Genomic DNA, 27170 nt, shown 5'->3' with positions numbered 1-27170 from the left:
ACTCCGTACTGTATGGCATCGATGAAGTAAATAATATCCAAGTCTGGATATTATTTATGCGGGAGTGCTTATTAGTATTTTTATCCTTATTAGTTATGGGGATCGGCGCAATGATTCGTTAGCTTCCTTTTGGCGCGCAGGTGCTGCCTGTTGTTTTCCTTCTAAGTTTTCTTTGTAGGACCAGTGCGCGGCCGCGCAAGGTCTAAAGAAGGTCTAGAAAGATGAGGTTGTGGTATGGTCCCAAGTACTTGAAGCGAGGTTTTTGGGACCTTACCCCTTCAAGTCCCCCCCAGTCTAGTGTTGTTCTTATGCAAATAAGTGGAGCACTGGACTTTGAGAGGGAGGTGTTTTTGCTGTAGAGTTTTTTGGCGTGAAAGTGGAGAATCTTTTTTGGTAGAAGATACTCTTGCTCATTTATTTTGATTTTGAAAATCTTGACTTTGGGTATGTGGAAAGGTGCAGTAATGACTGTTGACGTGTGACAGGCTATCACTGTCAGTTGTATGTTACTGACCGTGTTTCCCACGTGCGCGTGAACTCGCGTCTTGTTGTTCTTTCCTACTTGCCCCTGACGCTTGGATAACTGTGCCATCCCCGAAAAAGGTGTTGTTGTAGTTATCTAGGTTATTTATGGCGATGAGTATATAAATGATTTCAATTGCTCATTTTCATTAATCGTTCCTTTCTTAAAAGCCCGTTTCCTTCTTCGTCTCCCTTATCAGTTTGTCGAAAGAATTTGCAATTTCTCTTTCTTATGTCAACCGGAGATCATTATGAAGACTCTTCTGAAGAAATGGCTGTCGAACTTCCACCGTTGAAGTGGTCCAGGGCAACTTTTGATGGTTTGATTCGGAATTTCAAATTTCTGGAAAGTTGGGGTGCTCGATAGCCTGACGAGGGTCAAACGGCGGCGGATGCTCCGGCCAGGTACATAACTTTATTTTGGGACTTTTTCTCTGCAGGCAATTTCCAATTGCCTGCAACGAAGTTCTTTCTTGAAATTCTCGATTATTACAAGTTTCACATCTCCCAGATGCATCCTATTGGTATGGTTAGGGTTCGTTACTTCGAATTTGTGTGTCGTACAATGCACATTGAACCGACGGTTCCTCGATTTCGAGTGTTCCATCAAATGCATTGTTCTCAGGGATTCTATTCCTTTATGCAAAGGGCATCTGCAAAGAAGATTTTGCTTTAACCCCCAAAATCATTTCAAGATTGGAAACAAAAGTTCTTCTTTATTAAAGTAAGGGTTATTCCGATAAGGATGATGTTTAGGGGAAAAGAGGATGTCCCCACTGAGACTATTCAGACTCCCATTGATTAAAATTGGTACCAGGATTTGAAAGACGTTCCGTCTATTGCTTTGCCGGAGAAAGCCCTTGTTGGTGCTAGCATGAGCCTGAACTAGCGGATGAATCGGGAAGAGAAGCCGGTGTATATGGAGGGCAATAAAAGTAAGATTCGGGGTTTCCCCTGTTTCCTTTTTTTTACCTTTGCTTCTCTCCTTTGCTTTGGGGTTTGCCCTGTTTCCTCTTTTTTTTTACCTTTGCTTCTCTCCTTTGTAGTTGTTTCTTTGTATGTCGTTGCGTTTGAGAGAGAAGGTGGGAAGATGGCTACTATTCCCAAAAACCTGATGAGGAGCTTTGGTATCACCGTATTGTGAGGAACTTTGTTCTTCCGCGGGATGATGATTTGGCTGCGCAACCTGTTGCTGGCGCCGGTAATTTTTTATCATAATGTTGTTTGCTTGCTGTTTTTGCGCACTTGAATAAGTCAATTTTTGTGTTTTATAGTAGGTGAGCTGTCTAACTTGGGCATAGGCCCTGAGAAGAAAAGACGTGCGCCCGCTGCTACTGCTGTACCAATGAAGAGTGACGCGGAGAAAGCTCAACCTTCTAAAACCAAATATCTGGGAGGAGAGAAGAAAGGTATGCGCCATTCCTCTGACTCCTGGTGTGATTATGTGGTGGTATCTGACTCGTTTGAGGGTCTTGCGCCTGCAGTTGTGAGGAAACCTAAACCGGAACCAAGGGACACCGCTGACATCCCTCCGTCAAACCCGGATGATCCTATCGACTTAGAGTCGAGTCCTGAACACTTGTTGAGGAAGAAGGCGGGGAAAAGGAAACAAGCTGATGTTGAGGCTGAAGGTCAGCCTGAGAAGAAGGTTCGAAGGAAGAAGGTTACCAGAAGGGGCAATCTTGATGCCTTTGTTGCAAAACCTGTTCTTGGTAGGTATTTCTCTTTGTTTTCCTCTTATATGTCGTGAATGATTGTAATTCATATGTTCTTGCAGAAAAACCAAACTCTCCTGTGCACACAGAGCCATCGTCTGTGGTAAATGAGGAGCTTCCACCCTCTCCTCCTCGCGCCTCTGCTAATGAGCAGTTAAAGAATACTGAAGTTCCTGAGAATGAGGCGGGGAAGACTGCTGGGGCAGAAAACCTTGAGATTAAAAAATCTGCTGATGGTGTTGTTGATGCGGAGAAAGTTACCAGTCCGGAGGTTGTGGATATTGGTGCTGGTCATCCACAAACTCCTGAATTTGTTGCTCAAGATTCGGAGAAAGGGAAATCTGCTCAAGAGATCCCTGTAACAACTTCTCCTTCCATGGCTTCTGGTTTTATGCCTGAGAATATTGAGAGTGTCTCTATTGAGGACCAAGGCTCATTTTCTGATGCTGATAAAAATTCTCCTATCTGCCCAGATGAAACTCTGGGGGATTATTATTATAGAACTTATTCGGAAAAGAACGCTGTTGAAATTCACGTCCCTGTTTGGAATCTGAAGAAAGGTGATACTTTTCAGACTGGCGCGTGTGTCGAGATTGGTTACAGGGAAGCTTCCCGCCTGGGGAGATTAAATTTCAGGAGGGTCACCTTTATGATCAAACTTATCATGCCTATCATGAAGAGGCTGCTTCTTATACATCTACTACGCACCGCATAGTGCGCGAGTGGCATAGTATGCATAAGGAGTGGGCTGTTTTTAAGGCGTCCAAGAAGAAAGCCGCTGAGGGTGAGGCCCGTGTTGCCCAGCTGAGGGCTAAATTAGAAGCTGATCAGGCCAAGTTTGAGAATGATCGAAAAACTGAAGAATGGTCTGTTGCGGGGTGGAAGAGAAAGGCGGAAGCTGAAGCTGCCCTTATTTCCGAGGAACGCAAAAACTGGAAAAAGATATGTGAGAAGGATAATGCCGAGAAGATGAATCTCCGCAATGTTATCAATAATCTCAAGGCTGAGGTGGAAAAGTTGAAGAAACAAGATGCGGAGATTGAGAAATTGAAGAAGGAAAAAGCTGATGCTGAAGTTGCGCAGGACGAAACGCGCTCTCACAGGGAAAGGAGCGAACAACGAGAGGTACATACATGCGCTACTCTTGCTCTTAGAGATAAGGAGATAGAAGAACTTATTGCTTTGCTATCTGAGCAGGAACAACTTAAGGTGGAAGTTTGAGTCTGCCAAGAAAGATTTGGAGCTTACGCGTACTGAGAAGGCTGAAACTTCTCGCCGTCTTGCTGAAACCGAAGAAAAGTTAGAAACTTCCGAACCTGCGCGGGCAACGACGGAGAGTGAACTTAAGCCTTTGAAAAGTGTTATGTCATGGCTGAAAGAACGCGGGATCACGAGTGTAAGTTTCTTTTTTCTTTTTGTAACTCTTTGGAGCTGTCTTGTGTTTTTCCTTATTTGCTTTTTCTTTTTTATATAGGTTGTTGAATCAGTTCTGAATTCTGAGGAGCTAGAAAAATCGGTTGCGCGCTTGTTGGTTGCAGCGCGAAATGATGGATATGCCCAGGGGTATGCTGAAGGCTCGCACCATGTGGTTAACGCTTTGAAGGTTGACTGGAATACTAGCAAGTTCGCTACCCATGATGTTAATACAGATGTTGCCCTTGCTGATGCGAAGACAGAATTTAATAACTTACAACTCCCGGTTCTGGATCTCATCAATGTTGCGTTACAATCCGAGGACCATGTGGCGCAACTGAAAGAAATCTTCCCAGATGGAGAAAATGAAGATGAAGACCTAGCGTATGTTTTCTTTTGTGTTTGTATGAACAATTAGTTTGTAAGTTTTGGGTGGATCCCTGTTTTGTTAATGCGTTGACGCGCAAGTAACTTTAATTAGTACACTGTCGTGTATATTTGTAATTTTTAAGGCATGGGGTGCGCCAGTATTAGTATGATATGTGTTTTAGCTTACAATATTTTGCATGAGTACAATTGCTTGGATTAGGTAAGGCGAATAAAGGTGGTATAAAGCTCATGTGTGAACGTAAGGTCTTGCGCAATGTGTGTGATCGCTGACCGTTCATGAGGCTTGTATTATATCTACCATAATGTTTTTGCGCTTACCAAAAGGAATTGCATGCACTTTGTAATAAACACAGATTTAATAGAAACTTTGTTTTGATTAATGATAGGGCACAGAGGCCATGGTACAAAGTCTATATTAGGGTAATTACATGAAACTTAACTTACACTATAGTCCTTGCCACGAATTGATAAGCTACGAAGCTTGACCAACCTGCGAGGAGGCTATAGTATGCTGCTTAGTTCTTCGCCTTTTTACTCAGGCCCTCCTCGCCGCGAGTAATTTATTTTATCTCTTTTCGCACATTCTGCAACAGCTGAGTGAGCTCACCGCTCTTGAGCGCCTTTTCGATTTTAGTACGGACGAAGATACAGTTGTTGGTAGTGTGGTCGTTGTCTTTGTGATAGTCACAGTATTGATTTGGGTCTTGGCCATGCTTATTCTTCATCGGTGGGGGTGCCTTGAATTAGTAGTCTTCGGTGCTCAGCACCTCTGCTGGGGTTTTGGTCAGAGGAGTCCACTGCCTCTCTCTGTTTTCTTGTTTTGTCTCTCTTTGCGCAACGAGCTTGTTGATGGTAGCTCGCGCGTCCTCATATGAATAATTTCCAGAACTCGAGTCACGCCAATTCTTCTTAAACTTTTTCCCGCTGTTCGGGCCTAAGTCTGTTGGGCGACTGTGCGGCGGCGGTGGTCTGTTAGTGCTAAGGTTTTTCTCAGTCTGGGCGTACACCTTAGCTGCCGCCATCAGCTTCTCCCAGCTTTTTGGTAGCCCCTTCGTTCCGGACAAGACATTTATCATGTCATCACATCGGACGACATACTTAAACTGTGCTCTGATCAGGTGCTCATGAACATCTCCTATCTCGAGTACTTCATTGTTGTAACGCGTAATAAAATCTTCTAAACTTTCATCAACGCGTCGCCAGATATTCATGACATCTGCGGTATCGCTGATAGACCTCCTCTGCTGGCTGAAGTGCACTAAAAATTTTTATCCCAGGTCTACCCATGATGTTATCTTCCCAACAGGCAGGTTGTCGAACCAGAGTCTCGCGACGCCTGTGAGAGTTTGAATGAACAGATGACACCACGTCGGTAAAGTCCACCCTCCCACCAATCCTGTACTAGTGAAGACCCGAAGATGGTTATCTGGGTCTGTCATACCATTAAACTTGCCAACATTGGATGGGAGTTTTGCTTTCTCCAAGGGAGCCAAAGCAATTTCGCTGATGAACTTGGAATTTTATGCTGCCTCCGCCGGGTGGTAGATCAGATTATAATCGTGTTCAGGTTCAGGATTGTAAACTGCGCGAGGTTTACAACTTTTGTAGTTTGGTTGCAACCGATTAAACACGCTTGTACTGTCCCCTTCGTGGTATGTTCTGTCGTACTCATTGGTGTGGGTGTCCCGTCGTGGGCCGAACCTGGAGTACACTGACTGGTTTCGTGAGAATGAGATTCATCGTGATATTCTCTTCGTCGATTTTCTGGGTGAGTATGCTTAGATCTCGCTGGAGATCTAGAGTAAACTTCTGTTTCTTCTTCCTGAACTCATGATGGTGCATCATGATGAGAACCACGAGGTACTGATGGTGCTCGGGTACGAGATACAGGTCTTCGTGATTGAGTGGGAGGAGCAGTTTGTACACAGAGTTGTGCATATACAGCATTTATCGCTCCTTGGGATCTGACGTACCAGGAGATAGGGGTTTCCCCAGGAGGTAGAATTCAGCTTATAGGAATTCAGGCTGCATCACTGGAGTGACAGGGTCATTTGGATGATTATCAGCGTACTGCACTTCATTGTCATCTGAAGCCTCTTCCACAATCCCTTCAACTTGGGTATTGTGAGCGAAATTTGGCCGAGGGGCGGTTTGACGGTTCCTCGGAGTTTCTTCCATTTGAAAAACGAAGATGAAAAAGTGAATCGAAACGAGAAGAAGTGAGTGAAACTAAGAAATCGGTGGGCGCCAATGAAGAAACACTGGTTAATTGACCGGAATCAACTAATCAGGGGGTCTGATTCTGCATAAAAGGGGTGGTTTCTCCTCGTTCGGTTCGTGGGTGACAGGTCTTATTCTCTTCACAGTAACTGCAAAACAACCACCGTTAGACTCGCCACGGGGAGAATGGGGGTTCTTTCCGTGACCACCCTCCGGTGTGAGAATAAGTACAGGTTTTATGAAGAAGAAGAAGTGTAACTGAAGTGAATGTAACTTGAAGATTATATCTGAATTATCCTTCTATTTATAGCCGAAGTTCGGGCGGGAAAACTTGTTGGTGAAATATTGACGGAAAGTGTTAATTCCGTAAGCGGTTATTTTTCCCTCCGTTAATCATTTAACGAATGTGAGAGCACATGAATCGCGGTCTTTGATCAACGGCTGGGGTATTGCCACGTGGAAAGTGGGCAAGTGAAGATCTCTCTTCAATTCCGTGCCATCATCGTGACTTCAAGAGAGCCTGGGATGATGACACGTGGCCAGACGGTTATAACCGTCTGGTGATGCACGATGGAGCCTTCTAGAAGAAGCATAGCTGTAATCCTGTGTGACTCCTTACTGTATGGCATCGATGAAGTAAATAATACCCAAGTCTGGATATTATTTATACGGGAGTGCTTCGCAGGATTTTTATCCTTATTAGTTATGGGGTTTGGCGCAAGGATTCGTTACCTTCCTTTTGGCGCGCAGGTGCTGCCTGTTGTTTTCCTTCTAAGTTTTCTTTGTAGGACCAGTGCGGGGTCGCGCAAGGTCTAAAGAAGGTCTAGAAAGATGAGGTTGTGGTATGGTCCCAAGTACTTGAAGCGAGGTTTTTGGGACCTTACCCCTTCATTAACGTTTTTAAATATAAGGCTATATATAAGCCTCAAGTTTATTAGATAAGATATGAATGAAATATAAATTAAGTCTTGGTTTCTCTCTGATTTTCTTTCAAGCTTCGATCTATTTTCTTTGGATCAACCGGGTAACGATTAGGTTTGTATCAATTGGTATCAGAGTGGTCTTGATCCACTCTTATGGATGCTCAACAATGGAACGAGTCATTGGTTCGAATCGAGTCAGTGATTGTTGAGATCATTGATTTTCTCAAGAACAAACCTGGATTGCTACCACCCGCCCCGTCAGCCGCTATTGCCTCACCATCACCAATAGCTACCATCAAACCACCACCACCAACCCCGTCACCCGTTTCTGCCACCACCTCGACGACAATCGCCAATCCAAAACCCAAACAACCACCACCGACAACCAATGTTTTAAAAACCAGTTTTTAGATCAAACCAGATTAGGTTAAAAAATGGTTCAACCGGTTGAACCAGGTTGTACCAAGCGGTTCAACCGGGTTGACTAGCTAACTCTATAATTTCATAAATTACAACATCAACTCAAAAGTTAATCCAAAAATGAATGACTACGTATTAAAAGATGATCCAAAAGTAAATCCAGAATAAAAAATAATCCAAAAGATAATCGAAAATCATTCAATTTTCCAACAAGCTCTTTTAAATGAAAGTGTACGATATGTTTAAGCCATTTGAGTATTGAATACATCAACTATTTTCGTTTCATACAATATTAAATAAGAACTTTTAGTTACGAATAATCATAATATATACAAATTACATAAGATCAGTAACATATATATTGAAAATAAGTATCAACTCAAACTAGAATAACCATGTGCCGGTGCCGATATTACGTTTCAAACCGGTATACCGGATTTTACCGCCGGTACAAACCTTATGCCGTTTCACTTATTTACCGGGGTGTTTCGTACCGGATTTACATCTGGAAACGGTAATACCGGTATAACCTGCCGGTATTTACCGGTTTCTAAAACATTGCCGACAACCACTTCCGCAATAAACACAAAACCGGTACCAACCCTGTTACCACACGCCACCCTTCCTACCGCCTCATCTACACCAAAACCAACCTCACAGTGCGCACTACCAGTGATGTTTGTACCAAAACTAGCCCCGGCAACCGAACCCGTGATTTTTTCTATGTCGATGCCTATCCTGCCAAACCCTTCTCAATTGTTTGTGGCTGGTGTATTTAGGCCTCCTACGTTAAACTGGGGGTCGCAGTTGTACAATAGAGATTTGAAAGAAGCCTCAACCAAGAAACGTGAGTGGCGTCTGCCATGGCTCGTCGTTATAACTTCTCGCAATGCAACCGGAAGAACCGAGTGGCCTCTGTCATGACCTATTATCGAGCATCTTTCTCATTGTATCCTTGAGGACAAGGATAGTTTGAGCGGGGAGGAATGATACATACCAATGTGACCCCACGATCTCCTAGCACGTTCTCACAAAACTCATTTTCACGCACCTTTAGTTATGCAATTTTCCTTTGTTTTGTTTGTAATTCATGTCCTTATTTCACGTACATAGGTAAGTTAGAACGAGTAGTGGGATTAGTGGTGATAGTAGTTTAATTCTCTTTATTTTGTAAGCCTATAAAAAGGTATTTGTGTTTAGTGTTTTATTGTGAATGAAAAATATTAAAAGAGAGTTATCTCAAAGTCTTGCTTCTTTCTACTTTCTTTTGCGCTTAATCCACTGAACGGATTATTTATCCCAAATCCGATTGGTACACATCAATTGGTATCAGAGCCACTACTGAAAGTTGGGAAATAAAACAGGAAACATGGACCACGTGCTTGACCACATAGTTTATAAAAAACAACTAATAGAAATATCCTATTGATAAGCTTGCATGGGATTAGTACGGTGGACACGTAACAATCCACCCTACTCGAACTCGCCTTGTCCTCAAGGCGAAACTTCGGATAGACCACAGTGGCCGCCATTCGAGTTGGACAATCACATATAGAGCGGTCTCACCATGACTCCATAATGGTCGCCACTCACGCTTTGCGGTGGAAGTCGGTTGTACTAGAGATATCAAATTGTGGCCCGCAAATGTTGTTGGTGTTGCAGCATTTTTTGATGCACCCGGTTCCGGTAACGATAAGGTTCTTGGTGCAACATATTGTGGTAACGTGCCTTGGTTTGGTGCTGATATAGAAGGTGAAGAGGCCCTGTTTGGAGGCGGTGTTTGCAGTTTTAGGGTGGTTTTTGGTGCCGGTGTGGCTGAAGAAACTTGTGTTGGTGGTTGTACAACAACAGAAGTGGGTGGTGGTGCAGTGTTTAGAGCTGGTTTTGGGGCTGTAAGTTGTTTAAGGGCTAGGGTGGTTGTAAGTTGGTCGAAGGTGGTGAATCTTGTGGCTGGTATTATGATTGCTGTCGTCGGCAATGGTTTGGGAGTGGGTGATGGTGGTATATGAGCGAAAATTGGTGGTGGTTTAGAAAAATGGGTGAGGTTGCCCATCTTCTGGACTCCTTTTTGAGAAGACCAATCATCTCAAAAAAACATCGACTCGATTCGATCCATCAAAGCATTCCATTCATGGGTGGATCACAGTAGCTCTAATACCACTGTTGTGGTTCCAACAATCAATTGCTGGCCAAAGAAATTAAGAAGGAAGCCAAATAGCAATTTAGAGAGAATTCAATACTAATATTTTTCATTCATAATCTAATTTATAGCAATTACAATACTTAAATAGAAAATGGATCATGTGCTTGACCATTTTTTTTCTTTTTTTGAAAGGTACATGCTTGACCATGTAGTTTATAAAAAAAAACAACTAATAGAAATATCCAATTGATAAGCTTGCATAGAATTAGTACGGTGGACATGTAAATGCGTGGGTTAAAAATACTAGTGAAATTAAATATTCAATATGTCATGGAAAAAAATTATAGTATACCACACGAATTGAATTTCTATGGTCAAACCGATACACACTTGGCCACTACATTCAGTCTATGTGGTTCAAATTTATTTGTATGTATCGAACAAGTTGATTTTATTTCAAATTTCATGTCAACATGTGTTAAATATGCAACATCATATATGAGAGAACTTAAGTTGATTTTATTTGTCTTAAAGAATGTCTATGACTCGTGAGAACTTAAGAAATATGTCTATGACTCGAGAGAACTTAAGATAATGAAAATCATAAGTAATTTGAAAATGTTTGTATTGGTTATTGATGAAAAAGTTTTATGAAATGTTAGTCGAATAACATGCATGATTATGCTACATAATCCCTAATTTTCTTATGGTCCACTAATTATCCTACACGCCCCTAAAATCAAATACGGACAAAATTTACTCAGACGTGCATTTTTATTTTTCCTTCTTGTACATCAAATTGTCGTATGCTCGAGAAAGGGGATATGAAAGAATGCTAGAGACAGAGACATACAAAGAATGCTAGAACGCCGTAACCAAGTCTGGCCAACCCAGCGCAAGCCCGGTTAAAACAACGTAAGTCTGGGCAAATTTGGCTAGGGCCGCCGATCAGGCGGTGTGACATTGGGTCACTAAAAAAAATCACCGTTCAAAAAAAATTAACTAGAGTTTAACTTGTATATCAAGTTAGGTACGTCGTAAGCATTTATTGGACTTGGTTTGTAATCTAATCTAATCTAATCTAATCTAATCTAATCTAATCTAATCTAACTATATAATAAAAGAAACCACTTTATGGACACTTGTCATCATATTAGGCCATCTCTTATAGATAATTATTATTTTAGTTTAATCTCTTCTAATTAATTATAGATAACCCTCCTACTAAACATTATTAATTTAATATATTTAGTTTAATCTCCTTCTCATTTATAATATTACTAGGTTTTTATCCGGGATTGCTTCCCGGACTCGGGAAACTTAGTTATATTAATTATTATTTGTTATTAATACGACCTCATTACATCAAAAGCACAACTGAATCACATGAATAACATCATTTCCACGATTACTTCAATGCACAAGAAAGTTATTTATACTAATTATTAATAATTAACACATAATTAAAATTCTAGAAACAAATTGACATATTAATCTGTTGGTTATAAGCATTCTTACTGTCTTAAATATTTTATTAATGATTATTTTGAAACATAAGGAAAATAATAATGGATTTTGATAGACTATAACGTCAGTAAAGTACAATTTAACCAAGAAAACAGAGCCAAAGTATTTTTGAAGTACTTGAGTTCATGCTCAAATTTAAAAAGTTATTTATTGAAACCTACTCAACATAAACAACTAAAAATGATACATGCCAGAGTTGAATCGATTCAAATTATTGATCAGTGTCCTTGATAGATACCCATCGCTCCTCATCCAGATTAGACCTCAAAAGGTTGTATTTTACCAAATCTCCATCATCGGAATGTATATACCGGCATACATAATCCGGCTTCCTACAAGAAAAGATTGAATTCACGGTAACTTCATGAGTTTCTGACCGAAAATTCTTGCATCAAAATTTTGTTACTTTGATCTTTTGAATCTTGAGATTAGTGGTTAATGTAAAATTAGAAAGAAAAAGAGTAGCTTGTTAAGTTGTTAACTACCTTATCTTGCCTGTACTTTGTTCGTATGACGGTCAAAGGGGAAATACTGTTGCTCAAATGCAAACCGTAGAGTGCAAAAACTGTGTTCTTTAGATCAAATGCAAACCGTAGAGTGTAAAAACTGTGTTCTTCTATCATGAAACTTGACTTTGACCTTGATCACAGTTTGACCTTCACTAAAGTATATGCAACGTTTTTTATTTGAATTTAGTTGATACCTGGAACAGAATTGTTTTTTCTAAGAATAAGATAAAAGTACTGATTTACTCTTTTCTCAACCTAAATTAGAGACTGGAAAACGTCATTTTGATCGTTTTATCTATTAACTTTTTTAAATAATTAGAATTTTATTTACCAGTCATCCGATCATCTTATTGTTTGAACATCAAACAGCATGCACATCCAAACACTATTTTTCATAGTCCCTTTTAATTACTAGCTGATTATCTGATATAAATTTTTTATGTCGCATTTTTTTCTTTCAGAAATGCACACCAAACATCTTTATTTTAGTGAGCGGGCATCACCTATCTAACGCTCTTGTTCATTGTTTTTCTTGCGTGTTTGGAAATAGCTAGTTATCTATATTTTCTAAAAAAATATTCATGCTTTATATAAAAGATTCTTCCTTTTTTATAAAATAATCATCTTTTATATTAAAGATTCATCTTTTCTACAAAAGGTTTATCTTTTCTATGATAATTTTATCTTTTCCACAAAAGGTTCATCCTTTCAACAGAAAGATTCATCTTTAGACTAATCATTTCTCTATTATCAGTCGGTAGTGGCCAGTCATGAAATTGTACGATGAATACTTACCCTTTATTACTTGTTTTAACAGCCACTCAAAACTGGAACAGCCTGACAAAATCGCACCGGAGAAATAGTCCAATAGCTCTTTTGAAGAAGCATACCGTGTCAAAAAGATAAAATCTGTAAGATGAGCAATCTGAAGGTAGTATAAGTGATCTGCAGAAACTAAAGCCCTTAAATTTAATCAACAAAATCCTTAAACAAAAAGATTAGAACATACCCAAATCAGATTTCTTGAAAAGGATCAAAGCCCTAACAAAAAAACTCAAAAGATTAACATCCTACATGAACTAACAGAAAAACTCAAAAGTTAAACCACCGTTGCAACTCAACAGTGGTTTAACTCACTGTTTTAACCCAACAGTGGTTTCAACCACTGTTTTAACCCAACAAAGGTTTAACTCATTGTTTTAACCCGACAGTGGTTTCAACCCAACAGCGGTTTAACTCACTGTTTTAACCCAACAGTGGTTTGAACCACTGCTTTAACAACAGTGTTTTGACTCAATAGTGTTTTCAAATACTGTTTTTAACCCAACAGTGGCTTGAAACACTGTTTTAACCCAAAAGTGGTTTCAAACCACCGGTTTAAAACACTGTTTTAAACCAAGAGTGGTTTCAAACCACTGCTTTAACAATAGTGTTTTAACCCAAAAGTGGTTTGAAACACTGTTTTAAACCAAGAGTGGTTTCAAACCACTGCTTTAACAACAGTGTTTTAACCCAAAAGTGGCTTGAAACACTGTTTTAACCCAACAGTTGCTTGAAACACTGTTTGAAGCCAACGGTGCTTTCAACCCTTGTTTTAACCCAACAGTGGTTTAAAACTCTATTTTAACCCAAAAGTGGTTTCAAACCACCGGTTTAAAACTCTGTTTTAACCCAAAAGTGGTTTCAACCAGACTCGAACCCATTTTGACCCATTATCCGACTCGAACCCATTTTGACAACATTGCCTTTACCTTTACAAATGTAAGCGAGCTGAATAAGCAAAGGATATTGATCCATATGTTTGGTTAAAGTTGAAAATTTATAATTAAAGTAAAAAAAAGAAAATGTAGTGTACCCATGCTTGTTATTTTACGACCAGTGCCTTCCCTCGCTTTCTTTTCTTCCTCTTCCTTCTTGAGAACTTGATCATATAAAAGTAATTATTAGTTATTACATAAAGGTTTCATATGATCAGGTATGAAATAACAATAGATGACAATTAGAATATGAGCAAATCTTAAATGACACTTACGGGCAACATTTTCTTTAACACCGCTGACGCCTTGCCTCCAGCATGGCTATCTCCTGAAAACAACATGGTAAATTTTGTCAACAAATAATAAAGCAAATCTACAATACATCTTCATAGACAGATAGATGAAACTCACCAATAAAGTTAAATAACTTGTTCGGTTTACACGGTTAGTTCAAAGTTCCAAACCAAGCTGTCAAACCACCAGAACCGAACCCTTTGGATATCAAACCAACCGACTTGCTTCGGTTTGGGCGGCTTGAACCAACTATTTAAAAAAAGCGAAACCATTAGTATATTATGAAAATTTTCCATTGATAATTAGGATTCACTATTATAATACGTATACATAACTACATATTCCAAAAATATAAACAATTCTCAGGTCTTACCATATACCAACACATGTCTTTATTTATAAGTAACTTACTGTGTTAGCTGGATCTCAGATCTCAGAAGGAACCCCTTCAATTTCAGTTGGGATTTCAAGCCCAAATATCTCTGTCTTTGTGTAGTTTGCTTCCAAAAGCTTCCCAGAGTGGATGGCATCAATTATTTTCCGTGTGTATCCCAATTTTATACGCTTACCTGATCCATAACTACATACCAAAGGAAAACACTAAGCATAAGAATCTGGAAAAAAAAATAAGTAGTTGAATCCCAGTACTTACCTTCCACCTGACCAGCCAATGTTAACAAACCATCCGGTTGCACCATGCTTATTTGCTTGTCTTCATCTCAAAATTCAAGCATTGAGGTGTACTTCCTAAATAGAACATACCCTTAATATATATCCAACTTTAGTACATTACAGATTTAAATAAAATTTATTTTTTCCCAACTAATGTATCACTGTCTATAGCATTCATAAAAGCAAGCCAAAAGCCCTAAATTCACAAACCAATATCTCAGTCCACAACATGTAGCCTAAGTAATCAAGCATGAAGAATCATCAATATATATTTCAACATTTATGTTGGATCCACAGTTGTTGACCAATCACATACCTACCAAACAAAATGAACAATAAACACGGTTAAAGGTTTTGGACCTCCATCATCTGAAGTAAAATAACTTGATATGAACTCAAACTTCATCATGAAAACAAAATTATAATCTTATAATGTAAAAAGAGTATAACATGTAAAAGGCTTTGTGTAACTTCCAGTTGTTATACCAGACTAAAATTAGCAGTTTATATCATATAAGACACTTTGATCAGCTAATATAACTAATTGAGATAATTCAGTATGAATGATAAAACGGTACCTGTTCAATGATGGCAAAATAATGTGAATTGGCCTGCAACAGACATTAAAAAGATGAAATTCAGTAAGGCTAAAAGATCAAGAGAAAGTGCAATCACTTCTGCATATATATTGACAAAACCATGCTAACATGTTTATCTTTCGGGACTGTAAGATGTATGTATCATACATAAACTATACGATCAAAATCATTGATAGAGAAGCAAGTGAGATTTAACTTAATCTTACCTCATCATTCATCACCCAACCACCACCAACTATCTCTAACTGTCCATTCTGCAGCAACCGAACCAAAGCCTCCTTTTTCGCATCCGGAGCATCCCGCCACCACCTCTCCAAATACGACATCTCTTCCCAAATAAACTTCCTCCTTTCATCCTAAACACATCACAACAAACCAATCCATCCAAATAACCATCAAACCAAACACACATTACATAACAACCCACACAAACTTAAACCAAACCAAAACAACAACTCACCTTCAACAGAGTCTCAACAATCGTATCCAAAATATGCTTACTCTGCCGATCATAATACTCCTCAATAGTAAGCTTCCATCCGGGATCATAAAAAGCCCTAAATATGAAGCATAGTTGTGTAGATCTGAAAGCAGAGATTTACCTGGTTTTTGAATCGCCAGAGAAGATTAGAAGATGTGGAGGACCCTAGGGTTGAACAACAAAATGAAAAACACACAGATCTATACATATATCAACGATTAACATAAGAGAGATTCAAGATGATTTTAGGTTATTAGATGAAAGGTACCTGAAATCGCAGATCTGGTATTTGAATCGCCATTTGAATCGCCAGAGAGAAGAGAGAGAAGAGGGAAATGAAATCTGAATTGAGAAGCAGAGAAAAGAAGAAGATAAAGAAGGGAAAACACTGTTGGGCGGGAAAAAGGGCATTTAGGGGCTCTCTGGTGTTGACACGTGCCCAAATGACTTTCATTTATTATATATAATAGATTTATTTGAATTAATTATATTTAAACGTTTTGTTTAGTTTGGTATCGAATAGATTTTACGAAACTTAGAATAAAATTAACTAATATTATTTATCATTTATACATTTACGGAGTTTTAAATAAAGGGTTAAATTTATTGAGACTTCGTTAACAAATTTTGCAACAACAGAATAATCTATTTTTATCACGAAAACCAAACTTTGTATTAATATATTAAATATTTCTATTTTCACTATATAAAATTTGTAACACCCCAAAAATGGGTTGGTAATTTAAACCCGGTTAATATAAAGGAATGGGTAAAAATACTGTTAGGAGTAAAAGTGAACCCGTAAATGAATATTAACTAGGGATAATTAACCTAGTTGAATATTAGTATCGTTGGTATTAAACGAAGGATTGTGGCCTTATTTAATTAAAACAAAACATGAGGGACCAAAGTGAACAACTTGAAAGTTGTTCTACTAAAAGAAAACAACACACACACATACACACACATCGTGTGTGTGTGTGTGTTCGTGAACGAGCAGGGAAGGCTCCCCATGGAGCCAAAACCCTAAACTTCATCAAATTCTTCAAATTGAAAGACTAAACGAAGCCCAAATTCACAACCGAACATAAATTAATGATCACCTTCACAAGGGGATCACAAGGTATGTCTTAAAACTTAGATTTGATGATCTTGTTTGAAGTGGGTTATGATCAATCCATGAAATTGTATGAATTTAAGCATGTAGAGGTGTTAGAAACACCAAATAGAACTTGTGATATGAATAATTTCAAGTAATTGGGTGATTTAGAATAAAACCCATTGCATGAGTGTGAAGATGATGATCATGATGAACTTGAAGATGCTATAGTGTGATCTTGTGATGTATATGGTGTTGTATGATAGGCTAAGATAGATAAACTTGATGTGGAATTTATGATTATGATATTTTGCTTGAATGTAATGGTTCATAAGATGAAATAAGGAAGAACATGCTTAAAGCACTTGTACATTATGCTTAGAAAGTGATACGCACACCAGGTGTTTGATGAAATGCTTAAGAGAAAATGATAAGTGAGATTGTATGCTAATAATGAATAAATGTATGTAGAATGTGATGATGATGTATTAGATAATAGATTTGTATAAGGAATGTGTTTCGAATGAATTACAAGTGGGAAATTAGTTTGATAACATGATATGGCTAGAAACCTTCATTAAAAGATATGTATGCTCACGTATGCTAATCATGTTATGATGAATGTGATAGCATGTACGGATAGGAGTCATGTCAACATGGACACAAGCATGGAAGGGCAACGGGCCAAAGATAAACACGGAAGCTATGCTTGAACTCGGACGCTCGAGGTAAGTGAATCCCGGAATTACACTTTAGATGTAAAATGTATTGTAGTATGATGATTATTGTGAATCGTGTGAGAGAGTATGAGACAATGGAAGTAATAAGGTAAGTTTACGGTGAATGAGACGAAAGTAGTTAAGAAATAGTTTCTATTAAGTATAGGTAAGAAGGAATCTTACATGAAGATATTATGCATAAAGATGAAATAAGTAGTTATACGCGTAGGTATGGGTTTAATTGTAAGTAAGTAATTGGGACTCATAGGAGAGTATAACTATGAACACGTAAGTATGGAGAATTATGTGTATACAATTTACATGTATAGATGGGTATGTTTAGGACTTACAAGTAATATTGTGTAGAATGTAAATTTGTAAGTACATGTACGGATAGAAAGGGTATGTATGCATGAATTGGAATTTAGTTATATGCACAATTGAATGAGACTTGTTAGGCGTATACATGGATATGTTCGTGTGAATGAAATCTAATGATGCTAACCGTTTTCCTATTGAGAATGAAATGGAGATGCAAGTATACTTGTGATGGAAGTTGAAGGTAGACACCGAAATCCAATGCGGGTGGTTTGAATGGATGGATAAATGGTCTAACATAAGCGAAAGCATGATATGTTGACTCCTAATTATGTATGTTTAAATTTTATGTATGTTTAAATTTTATGTATGATGACTCCCATTGCTAATAATGTGATTGTACGTGGTGTCTGCAGGTTGTACAGAACTGTGAATTCTCATCATGAAGTGTAGGCGGTCGAAGATCGAGTCAAGTCCTGGATTGTACGTGTGGGTGCGTGGTCACGTAATTTAATATAAGTATGTCAGATTGTATAAATTTATAGAAAGCATTAATGTATTTAATGTAAAAGAGTGATTTAATGTATTTCTAGTATGTTAGATTGAATATAATGAAAGAAAATTTTTAAGTTCGTATTTCCGCTGCGACTTTTGGTTAAAACGTGTTAGGGCGTTACAAAATTACATTTACTCGACCCATGTAATAAATGAGGTTTTTTAAGATAAGATATATATATTTTTTATTCAGTACAGAAAATTACATTTGCTCAAACCGTGTAATGCGCATATTTTTAAAGATGTAATTTTTTTATTATTCGGTATATAAAATTATATTTATTCAACCCGTGTAATACACGTGGTTTTAAAGATATAACTTTTTTATTTGGTATATAAAATAACATTTATTCAACCCGTACAATATCGTTCTTAACCTTTATTATTTAATATATAAAATTATATTAATTCAACCCATGCAATAAATGAGGTTTTTAAAGATATGTTGTTTTATTATTTAGTATATAAAATTTATTTATTCAACCCGTGTAATACACGGGGTTATTGTGACAACTCGTATTTCAAACCTCTATTTGTGTGCTTCGATGTAACTTGTTTGGACTATACGTGACTAGTTGATGTGTTGGATTGTAATAGAATGTTACGTTTTGTATGATACGTGTAATGTGAATGAATGTGGATATGTATACTTGTCACGCAAGCCTTTAGGGCCGCACACTTCATCTCTCGTACATCTCCCTCTCTCTCTCGGCCCACTCTCTACTACTCGAGACCAAGAGGGCAACCCAAGTAAGGGTTCGGCCCACTTCCCTCTTTACGCAAACACATAACCCAATGTGGGGGTTTGATTCTCATTGTTGCAAAACACTTCACACACACACAAACCCTAGGAGCTCTCCTTCTCTCTCTCGTTTTCCCTTGGAACCCGACGGCAACCTCTCAACTCTCAAAGATCCTTGTGTTCGGATTATTCTATTCCTCTCAATCGGTTAGTACTTGTTAATTGTTGTGTTATGATATGTGGTTATACATGTCTCTTGTGATGAGTTGTAAATGGTACATGATTGTTGATAAATGATTGGGTATTGTCATTTGATGATCTAATCCGGTTAGGGTGTATGCATGATAACCGGCTGTGATGTTATGATTTGTGGTATTGATTGGTTTATTGTACACATGACTTAGGGTTGCACGATAGTTCTTGAATTCGTTAATCACATGATCCGATTTTATGTTCATAGGATATTGATTAGTGTTCTTGAAATGATAATGATATGAACACGGTTGAATGATGATTAATGATTGTTTTGATCTGAATTGTGAAACTGCCAAAGATGTTTGCTGATATTTAGGAATTGATTGAGCTGCAAATTAAGGAAATCATGAAGTCTGTTACATCGCTTAGTCTCGACACAGATTGCGAGTCGAGAACTCCTAGTCTCGACTCGAGACCACAACACCGACACAAACAGCACAACCGAGACCACGGTTGCGGGTCCGGTTGCGACTCGAGACCGTGTAGTCTCGACTAGTACATGATGACTCGAGGCCTCTTTGGTTGCGACTCGAGACCTTGAGGCCGGCACAACTCGAGACCGCACTGTCTCGGCTCGAGATCTCTAGTCTCGACTCGAGACCATGAACACATGCACACTGTTTTGGACTTTGCACACTGTTACGAGCCCAACCATTTGGGCCGCATACTTGGACTTGTTTACGTGACTGGTCTGTTGATTGATCTGCCATGATTATACGTGTATGCTATGATCACTACTTGTGTACAATACGTGTAGAACATACGTGCACCACTTGAATGCAAACCTAACTTGTATGGTAACCCTATTAGGACGTGGTTGACCACTCTTAGTTCAAGAAACCTTTTGTGTATCTGCCGAGCAAACCAAGGTGAGTTCAAACAGCCAAGGCATGGGGTTCCCAGGGTGGGAATGGGATTAGATGATTTACTTGTACTTACCTAGCTAATGGAACTTAATGATATGGTCCTCGGGTGAGGAAGGGTTATTGATAAGATACGACTAGACTAGTGATACTAATAGAACTGATCTTCGCACACACGCCAGGGTTGGCTACGATAATATGACTAATCTTCGCACACATGCCTAGGATGGCTGCGAACCATACACTAAACTTCGCACACATGCCGGGTGGCTGCGATACAAATATACCTAGTCTATAATACTTGGGAAAATTTCCCCTAATCTTCGCATACATGCCTAGATGGCCACGATGCAAAATAATACGATACATGATCTAATGAACGAACATAACGCTACTCATACGATTACAACTACTGAACTATCAACTGTGAACTCGCTCAACTAGTTGTTGACTCTCTGCTGCATGTGTAACAACTCTCATTAAAATTAATAATTAGAATGTTAATTATCTATTAAGAAAACCCTAATTGAGACACCCAATTGATTCTACACAAACCCTAAAATTTTCAGAATTTTCAGAATCAGGATCAGGGCCCCTAAAACTCAGGGGGGGTATTTCCTAGTTAGTATTATCCAAACTGTTTTCGATAGAAATTGAATTTTAACAAACCGTCGACTCACCCAAGCTACTGAGACGCGTGGCAACACCATATTAAAAGTGACCTCTCGCGCCACGCGCCAGGACCAGGTTTCCCTGTCGTGACACGCGAGGGAGGACATTTTTCAGCTATAAATAGGGGGCAGTGGCACTTGAAGTTTGCCGTTAATTCGACGTAAAAACTCAAAATATACACAGAGATATCGTTCGTTTACCACACAACACACACCGATCACGAAACGCTGCCGCAATCAGGGTAATAACTCGATCGCTATTACGATTCATTTCCGGGATCAATATATCCAAAGAATGTCTAAGTGCCGCCCACATTGGGTTATGCTTTGTCGTTTGTCGATAATTCGATAAATGAGTTGAAGCATTATACTTTGTCGTTTGTCGATAATTCGATAAATGAGTTGAAGTATTATACTTTGTCGTTTGTCGTTAATACGATAAATGAGTTGAAGTATTGCACTTTGTCATTCATTGTGAGAATTTGATCTCGTGAGTTATCGTAACTGCTGTATTGATCACTAACCCTGTTTTGTGTGCATTATTGTTAAATTAGAAATAATCAAGGCTAATCAGTAGGCTTATACACTGCTCGTTAAATCTGCAATGTGAGTCATTCTCTTTTTATTAACTGTTTTACAATACTCCAAATTATTTTCAAAGTGTTATAATTACAGGGACTAAGTCGTGGATATCTTGATTTATTGGTTAGTGGGGTATTGTGCACATTACTATTTCTCCCAGTTAGAGTTCATTGACCTACTAGGGAGAAACGTCACTATTAGAGTTCATTGACCTAATAGTGGTATGACCATCGTCACCATTGTGACTTGTCACCATTGTGACAGAAAGCCAGATAAAAATAAGATATGAACCATTGTAATCGCTCTTATGCTGTAATTTATAACTATGGGTCATTTCCTAAAAACTGAATGAACTCACTCAGTATTTCCCCGCTGACAAAACCTTTTTCAAACATGTTTCAGGTAATCTGTTGTGAGCAAAGAAAAGTGCCAGAAAGCACTACCAGCTTAGAAAAGTGGCTCAGTGTAAATAAATAAAGAAACATGTTTTGAAAATAAAGATTTCCATGGAAATCACATTATTGTAAATTACTGGGTTTTATCCCTAAATTATGTAACAAGCAGTTTTAATACTAAAGATCCTGTTTTAAAAGACTTCCGCTGTCGCCTAAATTAAATACCACGGGATTTCTGTCCCGCGGCTCCTGAAACGGGTCAAACCGGGTCGGGGGCCGTGACAGCATGCCTTGCAGGACCTTAGGTACTTATGGAGCTTGCACAGGGAGGAGCAGGTCGTTGTGGGACATGGATCATGGATGCCATGTTAAACGTTTAAACATTTGAAACTTATGATTTACTTTGGGTTTACATATTTATGCTTCTGCTACTTAAATTATGTTTTGTTAAACACCAGTTATATTGTGATGGGTCGAATTGATTACTTTTTAATTTCTATGTTCAATATGATTGGTGGCTTGATCCTGGTCACGTCACGCCTCCAAGCGGTGGTACTCCGCGTGTGGATTTTGGGGGTGTGACAGATTGGTATCAGAGCCATTGGTTATAGAGAACTCGGTTTTAATAAGGGAAAAACGTTTTTATTAAAACAAGACTATAACCAGAACAGTGCTCTCAACGACCCACAACGACGCTTCGCTCCATGTGCAAGACTCAACATCCTAGGTAATATGGTTTATGTTTATTACCTGCTTGCTAGAATTACATAGAACTTTGCTCGTAGTATGCTTGGATACACATATCTACTATTTCTTGAGAACACTTGTGTGCTTACTCTCTTCTGTCATCGCACTTTTCGCGAACCTCTCTCTTACCTATGTTATCTTTGCTATGAATATCATGTCTGGACGCGTTAACATGACTCAAGCCCAGTTGACGGCTCTCATTAACGAACAAGTTGCTGCGGCACTTGCAGCTGCACACGCAGGAGGTATACCCTGCAGTCGTATCTCACACTAGGGTCTTTAGATCCTACACTTTTAGACCAACTCTTGTGTTTAACTTTGCCCTGTTCGTACACAATAGGTCAACACGCACCGCAACAAGTTTGCACTTTCAAGAACTTCATGGACTGTCGTCCAAGCACGTTTAGTGGCACTGAAGGAGCAATGGTGTAACATTTGTGTTTGTAATCATTGTGAACAGTTCAATTATCAATAAAACAATGTTATTTGATCCCAGTGTTTGTTTGGTTGTGTTTTACATTTTTCATGTTTTGACTTTTATTCAATTCCAAACTCTACATCGCTTTCTGGAGAATTATACGCAAACTGGTGCATAAACGTACTCAGTTTAATGCGACAAATACTCCGGAACATCAACATATACTCAACATACCTTAAATAACCCTTACATAACTTAGAAATAAGTTTTGAAGGCTTTGGTATGGCAAAAACAAGTTAATTCGCTTACAGGGACTAAACTTGACAAACTGCGAAAGTATGCCAATTTGGACCATAACAAACATTCCGGAACATGTCCATAAGTTAAACATACCATAAATATCCTTTACATAGCTTAGAAATAGGCTTTGAGGGGTTTGGTATGCTAAAACAAACTTTTGGAACATTCAGGGGCTAAAAGTGTCAAAAAGTGCACAAGTTTGCACTTTCGCGCATAACTTACGTTCTGAATACATCCGGACATCCAAAAATTTATGTAATCATCCTTATATTATGCCTTAGTGTATGGCATGAGAAAAATCCAATCGTCGCGCAATTTGGATCGTCTTTCGCGCTTATGCGCATTCCGTCGTAATTAATCGAACATCACGACCGTACGGCCAAACGAACCGACATCCGACATATTTTTGAGCACATTTTAAGTTCCCTATACTTTAACTTCATTTTAGAGCTTTGAAATGGGGTTAATGGGGCTTAAACGTGTCAAAAATGCATCAAATACCAAGTTTTGGAGCTGCAGGGACCAAAACTGTAAATCTGCCAAACTAAGGGCTTACGGACCGTAAGCCAAAACCCATACGGTCCGTAAGGAGTCCCCAGTACAGCAGATTCATTGAATCCACTTGCAGTTGGCCTTTCGTTCGTTCAAGGGGCAATGCCCTTTCACCCAATCAAGAGCCAAGGGCCATTTTCAGTAACCACAACATTTTGACAAGTGGACGCTTAGGATCGTGGCACGAAAATCAAGAAACGATCCTAACGGCTCTACTTTTCCTATAAATACCCCCCCCCCTTGTTGCTAAAAACTCACACAGTCTGATCAAAATGCTCTAAGTTGATGCCATTGCTTCATACCTGAGCTCTTTGATCTAGATTAGCATTCGAGGACCCTCCGTAAGTCTTCTTTCGTTCTTTTATTCGCTTTTCGAGTCCGAAAGTCAACGTTTTGTTGACTTTCTGCATTGACCAGCCTATGGTCAACCCGAAGTTCATGGAACTTCATAACGTGAGCGTGATCACGATGGTTATAGTCCGTAGTGACTATACCTACTGATTACCACGTTATCTAGGCTCAGTGACGAGTCGTAGTTTCGGCCAAAATGTGCATTCTTGCATATTTTGTAACCAAACTACTCGTGAGCATCAAAGCCGTTTGCTTTGATGTCAAACCTGTTTTCTAAACTTAGTTAAGCATGTTCTAACATGCTTAGCTCGTCACTTTTAGTATAGTGCGTATATAGGGTCGTAAGGTAAGCGATCTAAACCATCGCTTATACTTTCGAACCCGACCCATTTGGTCGATCATTAGGATCCTTAGGTGATAACCACAACGAGGATTTCGATTCCGAATCCGCTTTGAAAATTAATCATCTGTTCTAGGATGATTGATTACTAGGTTTTGAACCCTCTGTTATATGGTTTTAAACCTCTTTGGATATCAAAAATCCCGTCAAAGTTTTGGGTTAATAGTGTGAACACGTGCGAACTGGAAGAGTGAATGCCTGTACCCTGGGTTTTCTGTCTAAGGCTAGAGTGTTCGTACAAATCCACATAATCGGACCAGTCACTCTTACCTGGGAACTCTTGGGGTGAGTGTTCACTTATAGGCGAGCATGTCTTCGCGATACACTAATTCTGACCCATTTACTTTGACTAGACATTTCATGTCGCTTGTTTGCTTTGCCATGCATAACCGCCATCTTTGCTTTTGTTGATTTTGCTTCATCTCATTCTCTTCATCTGTCACGACCCCCGACCCCATCTAGCCGGAATCGGTGTCGTGAGCAGTCCAGTGGTACCGGTGATTATTTTGAAAAACATTGCAGCGGAAATTTCATCAGGACCGTGAGTTAGGAAAAATATCAGAGTTTAGAAACACCGGATTTTATTTAAAAAGATGGAATAAATTCCATGTTTTACAAAGGTAGCTTTTAATAAAAACAATATTTCTTAATTTGAAAATAAGCCACTTCTTGAAGTCCTTCAGTGTCGGATCCAATCCTTACTCCAATCTTTTGTAATTAACTGAAACGCGTTTTAAAAAGGTTTTTGTCAGCGGGAAATACTGAGTGAATTATTCTAGTTACTGGAAAATGACACATTTATTATAATTTACAGTGGTAAGATCTTTTACAATGTTTCCTGATATCAACCAACTACCCACAGTACTTTACCACTCGATCCATTGGCCCATACGTCCAATGGTATCTGTGATTATGGTCATATCACCCAATGGCTGCCCCAATGGTGAAGATTATCAAGTAATGTGCACAATACCCCACATACCGACTGTAATTTGGTGATTCACATAAACTTAATCACTGTAAGTTATAATTCTGAAAATAATTTGGAGTATTGTAAATAGTCACAAACTGTGATAAAAGAATTTATAAAAAGAGAATAACTCACAATATAAGCATGCAGTATTGAGTTGACAAACTTCCTGATTCTACTTCTTCCGATAATTAGGCATGCACTTTATTATTCTGGATCTTCTGATGATTTAATAGTTTGTTTGATTGTAAGGGTGTAGTTGGGAGTATTCTTGGTAGTTAAATACATAGTTTAACAGAATGGAATACGTATTGGTGTAAAACCCAAATCAAACCTTAACGGTAGTCATGAGATTCGAACCTTAACGAATTTCACAAAAACCGGGTTAATGATCAATACAACAGTTACGATAATTTCCCGAGATCAAATTCTCACAATGAATGACCAAGTGCAATACTTCAACTCATTTATCAAAATGACAAACGACAAAGTATAGTACTTCAACTCATTATCGAATTATCGACAACGACAAAGTACAATGCTTCAACTCATTATCGAATTATCGACAACGACAAAGCATAACCCAATGTGGGCGGCACTTAGACATTCCTTGGATATATTGATCCCGGAAATGAATCGTAATAGCGATCGAGTGATTATTGGTTAGAACACCAACGTATAGAGAGAAGAAGAAAAGAAATGAGCAAAGGAAAATGAATCCTAAGCTTCCTATTTATAGGTAGAAAATAGGAAATTTCTAGGAAGTTTCCCTTGTATTTCTAGGAAGTTTCCTATAGCTTTTCTAGGAAGTTACTTACATCTTCCAGGAAGCTTCCTACCCACAGATATCTATCCTCTTACACTTTCCTAGCACCTTCCTTCGGTATTATCTATTATATTTATATATTTTTATTAGTAGATTCTACTTAGCTTAATTAATCTTGCTTAACTTAATTAATCGTACTCAGCTTAATTAATCTAGTTTAGTTTAATTAATCCCACTTAATTAATACTAAACTTAATAAATTAATTAATCTATTTAGCTATCTTAACTGCTAAGTTTGATATACTAGTTTAACAGCTTACTGATTATGAGTTCTAATTTCTAGACACAAGAACTCGTATTAGTGTATTAACTCAATTCAACTTTAATGACCAGTGATTAGAGTTATTACCCAAATAACGAGCAGAGTTTGGGGATTTAGAGGGTAAAATCCCGAGCTATTATTTACAAAATAAAAGTTGACGGAAAGAAAAGAATTGAACAGCGATTGAGTTAATACCGGCATCGTAGCAGCACCTCGTGTAGTAGTGTATGTTTAATTTGTAGTAATTTGGCCTAATAACGACGTACACAGAGAGTTTGGTCGACGTTTTATTATCATCAGTCGACTGCCAAGGTCGGCTATTTATAGCCAGAATTTCGATTGGCTTACGGACCGTATGACCTTACCCTTACGGTCCGTAAGGGAACCTGGGCGGCTTACGGTCCGTAAGGACCAACCCTTATGGTCCGTAAAGGATGGAACCGACTTCTTTGGCTTGCCCCCCACGGGATTAGCTCTGATAGGTCGAAAACTGGGTCCAATGAACTTTTAACACCGTTTTATATAGATAATCGTTAACTAGGGTTTGCCCCCTTGAGTTT

General features: G+C 38.6%; 1 protein-coding gene and 2 long non-coding RNA genes across 11 annotated transcripts; 2 read left to right on the top strand and 1 right to left on the bottom strand.

Annotated features, from left to right (window-relative positions):
- Positions 1–2969: 2969 nt before the first annotated feature.
- Positions 2970–4068, top strand: LOC110931056 (calponin homology domain-containing protein DDB_G0272472-like). The gene is made up of 3 exons (XM_022174453.1): positions 2970–3362; positions 3454–3633; positions 3712–4068. Exons 1-3 carry the CDS (start codon positions 2970–2972, stop codon positions 4066–4068), a joined length of 930 nt encoding a protein of 309 aa, XP_022030145.1.
- Positions 4069–11306: 7238 nt separating this feature from the next.
- LOC110877188 lies at positions 11307–15996 on the bottom strand. 9 transcript variants are annotated; one of them, XR_004860970.1, is made up of 14 exons: positions 15854–15996; positions 15565–15750; positions 15311–15460; positions 15084–15116; positions 14716–14821; positions 14486–14580; positions 14245–14413; positions 13951–14082; positions 13815–13867; positions 13638–13703; positions 12792–12823; positions 12578–12691; positions 11759–11976; positions 11307–11605 (listed from the first exon to the last, which is right to left on the bottom strand). It is a non-coding gene; the product is annotated as an uncharacterized LOC110877188 (long non-coding RNA). The 9 variants fall into 9 exon arrangements; XR_004860982.1 differs by having other exon boundaries at positions 14486–14821; positions 15565–15606; positions 15707–15750; XR_004860952.1 differs by having other exon boundaries at positions 14486–14821.
- Positions 15997–17318: 1322 nt separating this feature from the next.
- Positions 17319–18307, top strand: LOC118479823. Its single transcript, XR_004860947.1, has 2 exons — positions 17319–17412; positions 18138–18307. It is a non-coding gene; the product is annotated as an uncharacterized LOC118479823 (long non-coding RNA).
- The last annotated feature ends 8863 nt before the right edge of the window (positions 18308–27170 follow it).

Source organism: Helianthus annuus, chromosome 1, assembly GCF_002127325.2.
Source record: "Helianthus annuus cultivar XRQ/B chromosome 1, HanXRQr2.0-SUNRISE, whole genome shotgun sequence".
Classification (NCBI taxonomy): Eukaryota; Viridiplantae; Streptophyta; class Magnoliopsida; order Asterales; family Asteraceae; genus Helianthus; species Helianthus annuus.
The sequence above is the reverse complement of the archived record's forward strand: the minus strand, read 5'-3'. Positions and strand labels throughout refer to the sequence as shown.

Excerpts from the sequence above, each read along its gene's own strand:
- LOC110931056 (XM_022174453.1), top strand. The coding sequence starts at position 2,970 with ATGCATAAGGAGTGGGCTGTTTTTAAGGCGTCCAAGAAGAAAGCCGCT. Across the intron at positions 3,363-3,453 it reads AAAGGAGCGAACAACGAGAG|TTTGAGTCTGCCAAGAAAGA; the intron begins GTACATACATGC and ends TTAAGGTGGAAG. Across the intron at positions 3,634-3,711 it reads AAGAACGCGGGATCACGAGT|GTTGTTGAATCAGTTCTGAA; the intron begins GTAAGTTTCTTT and ends TTTTTTATATAG.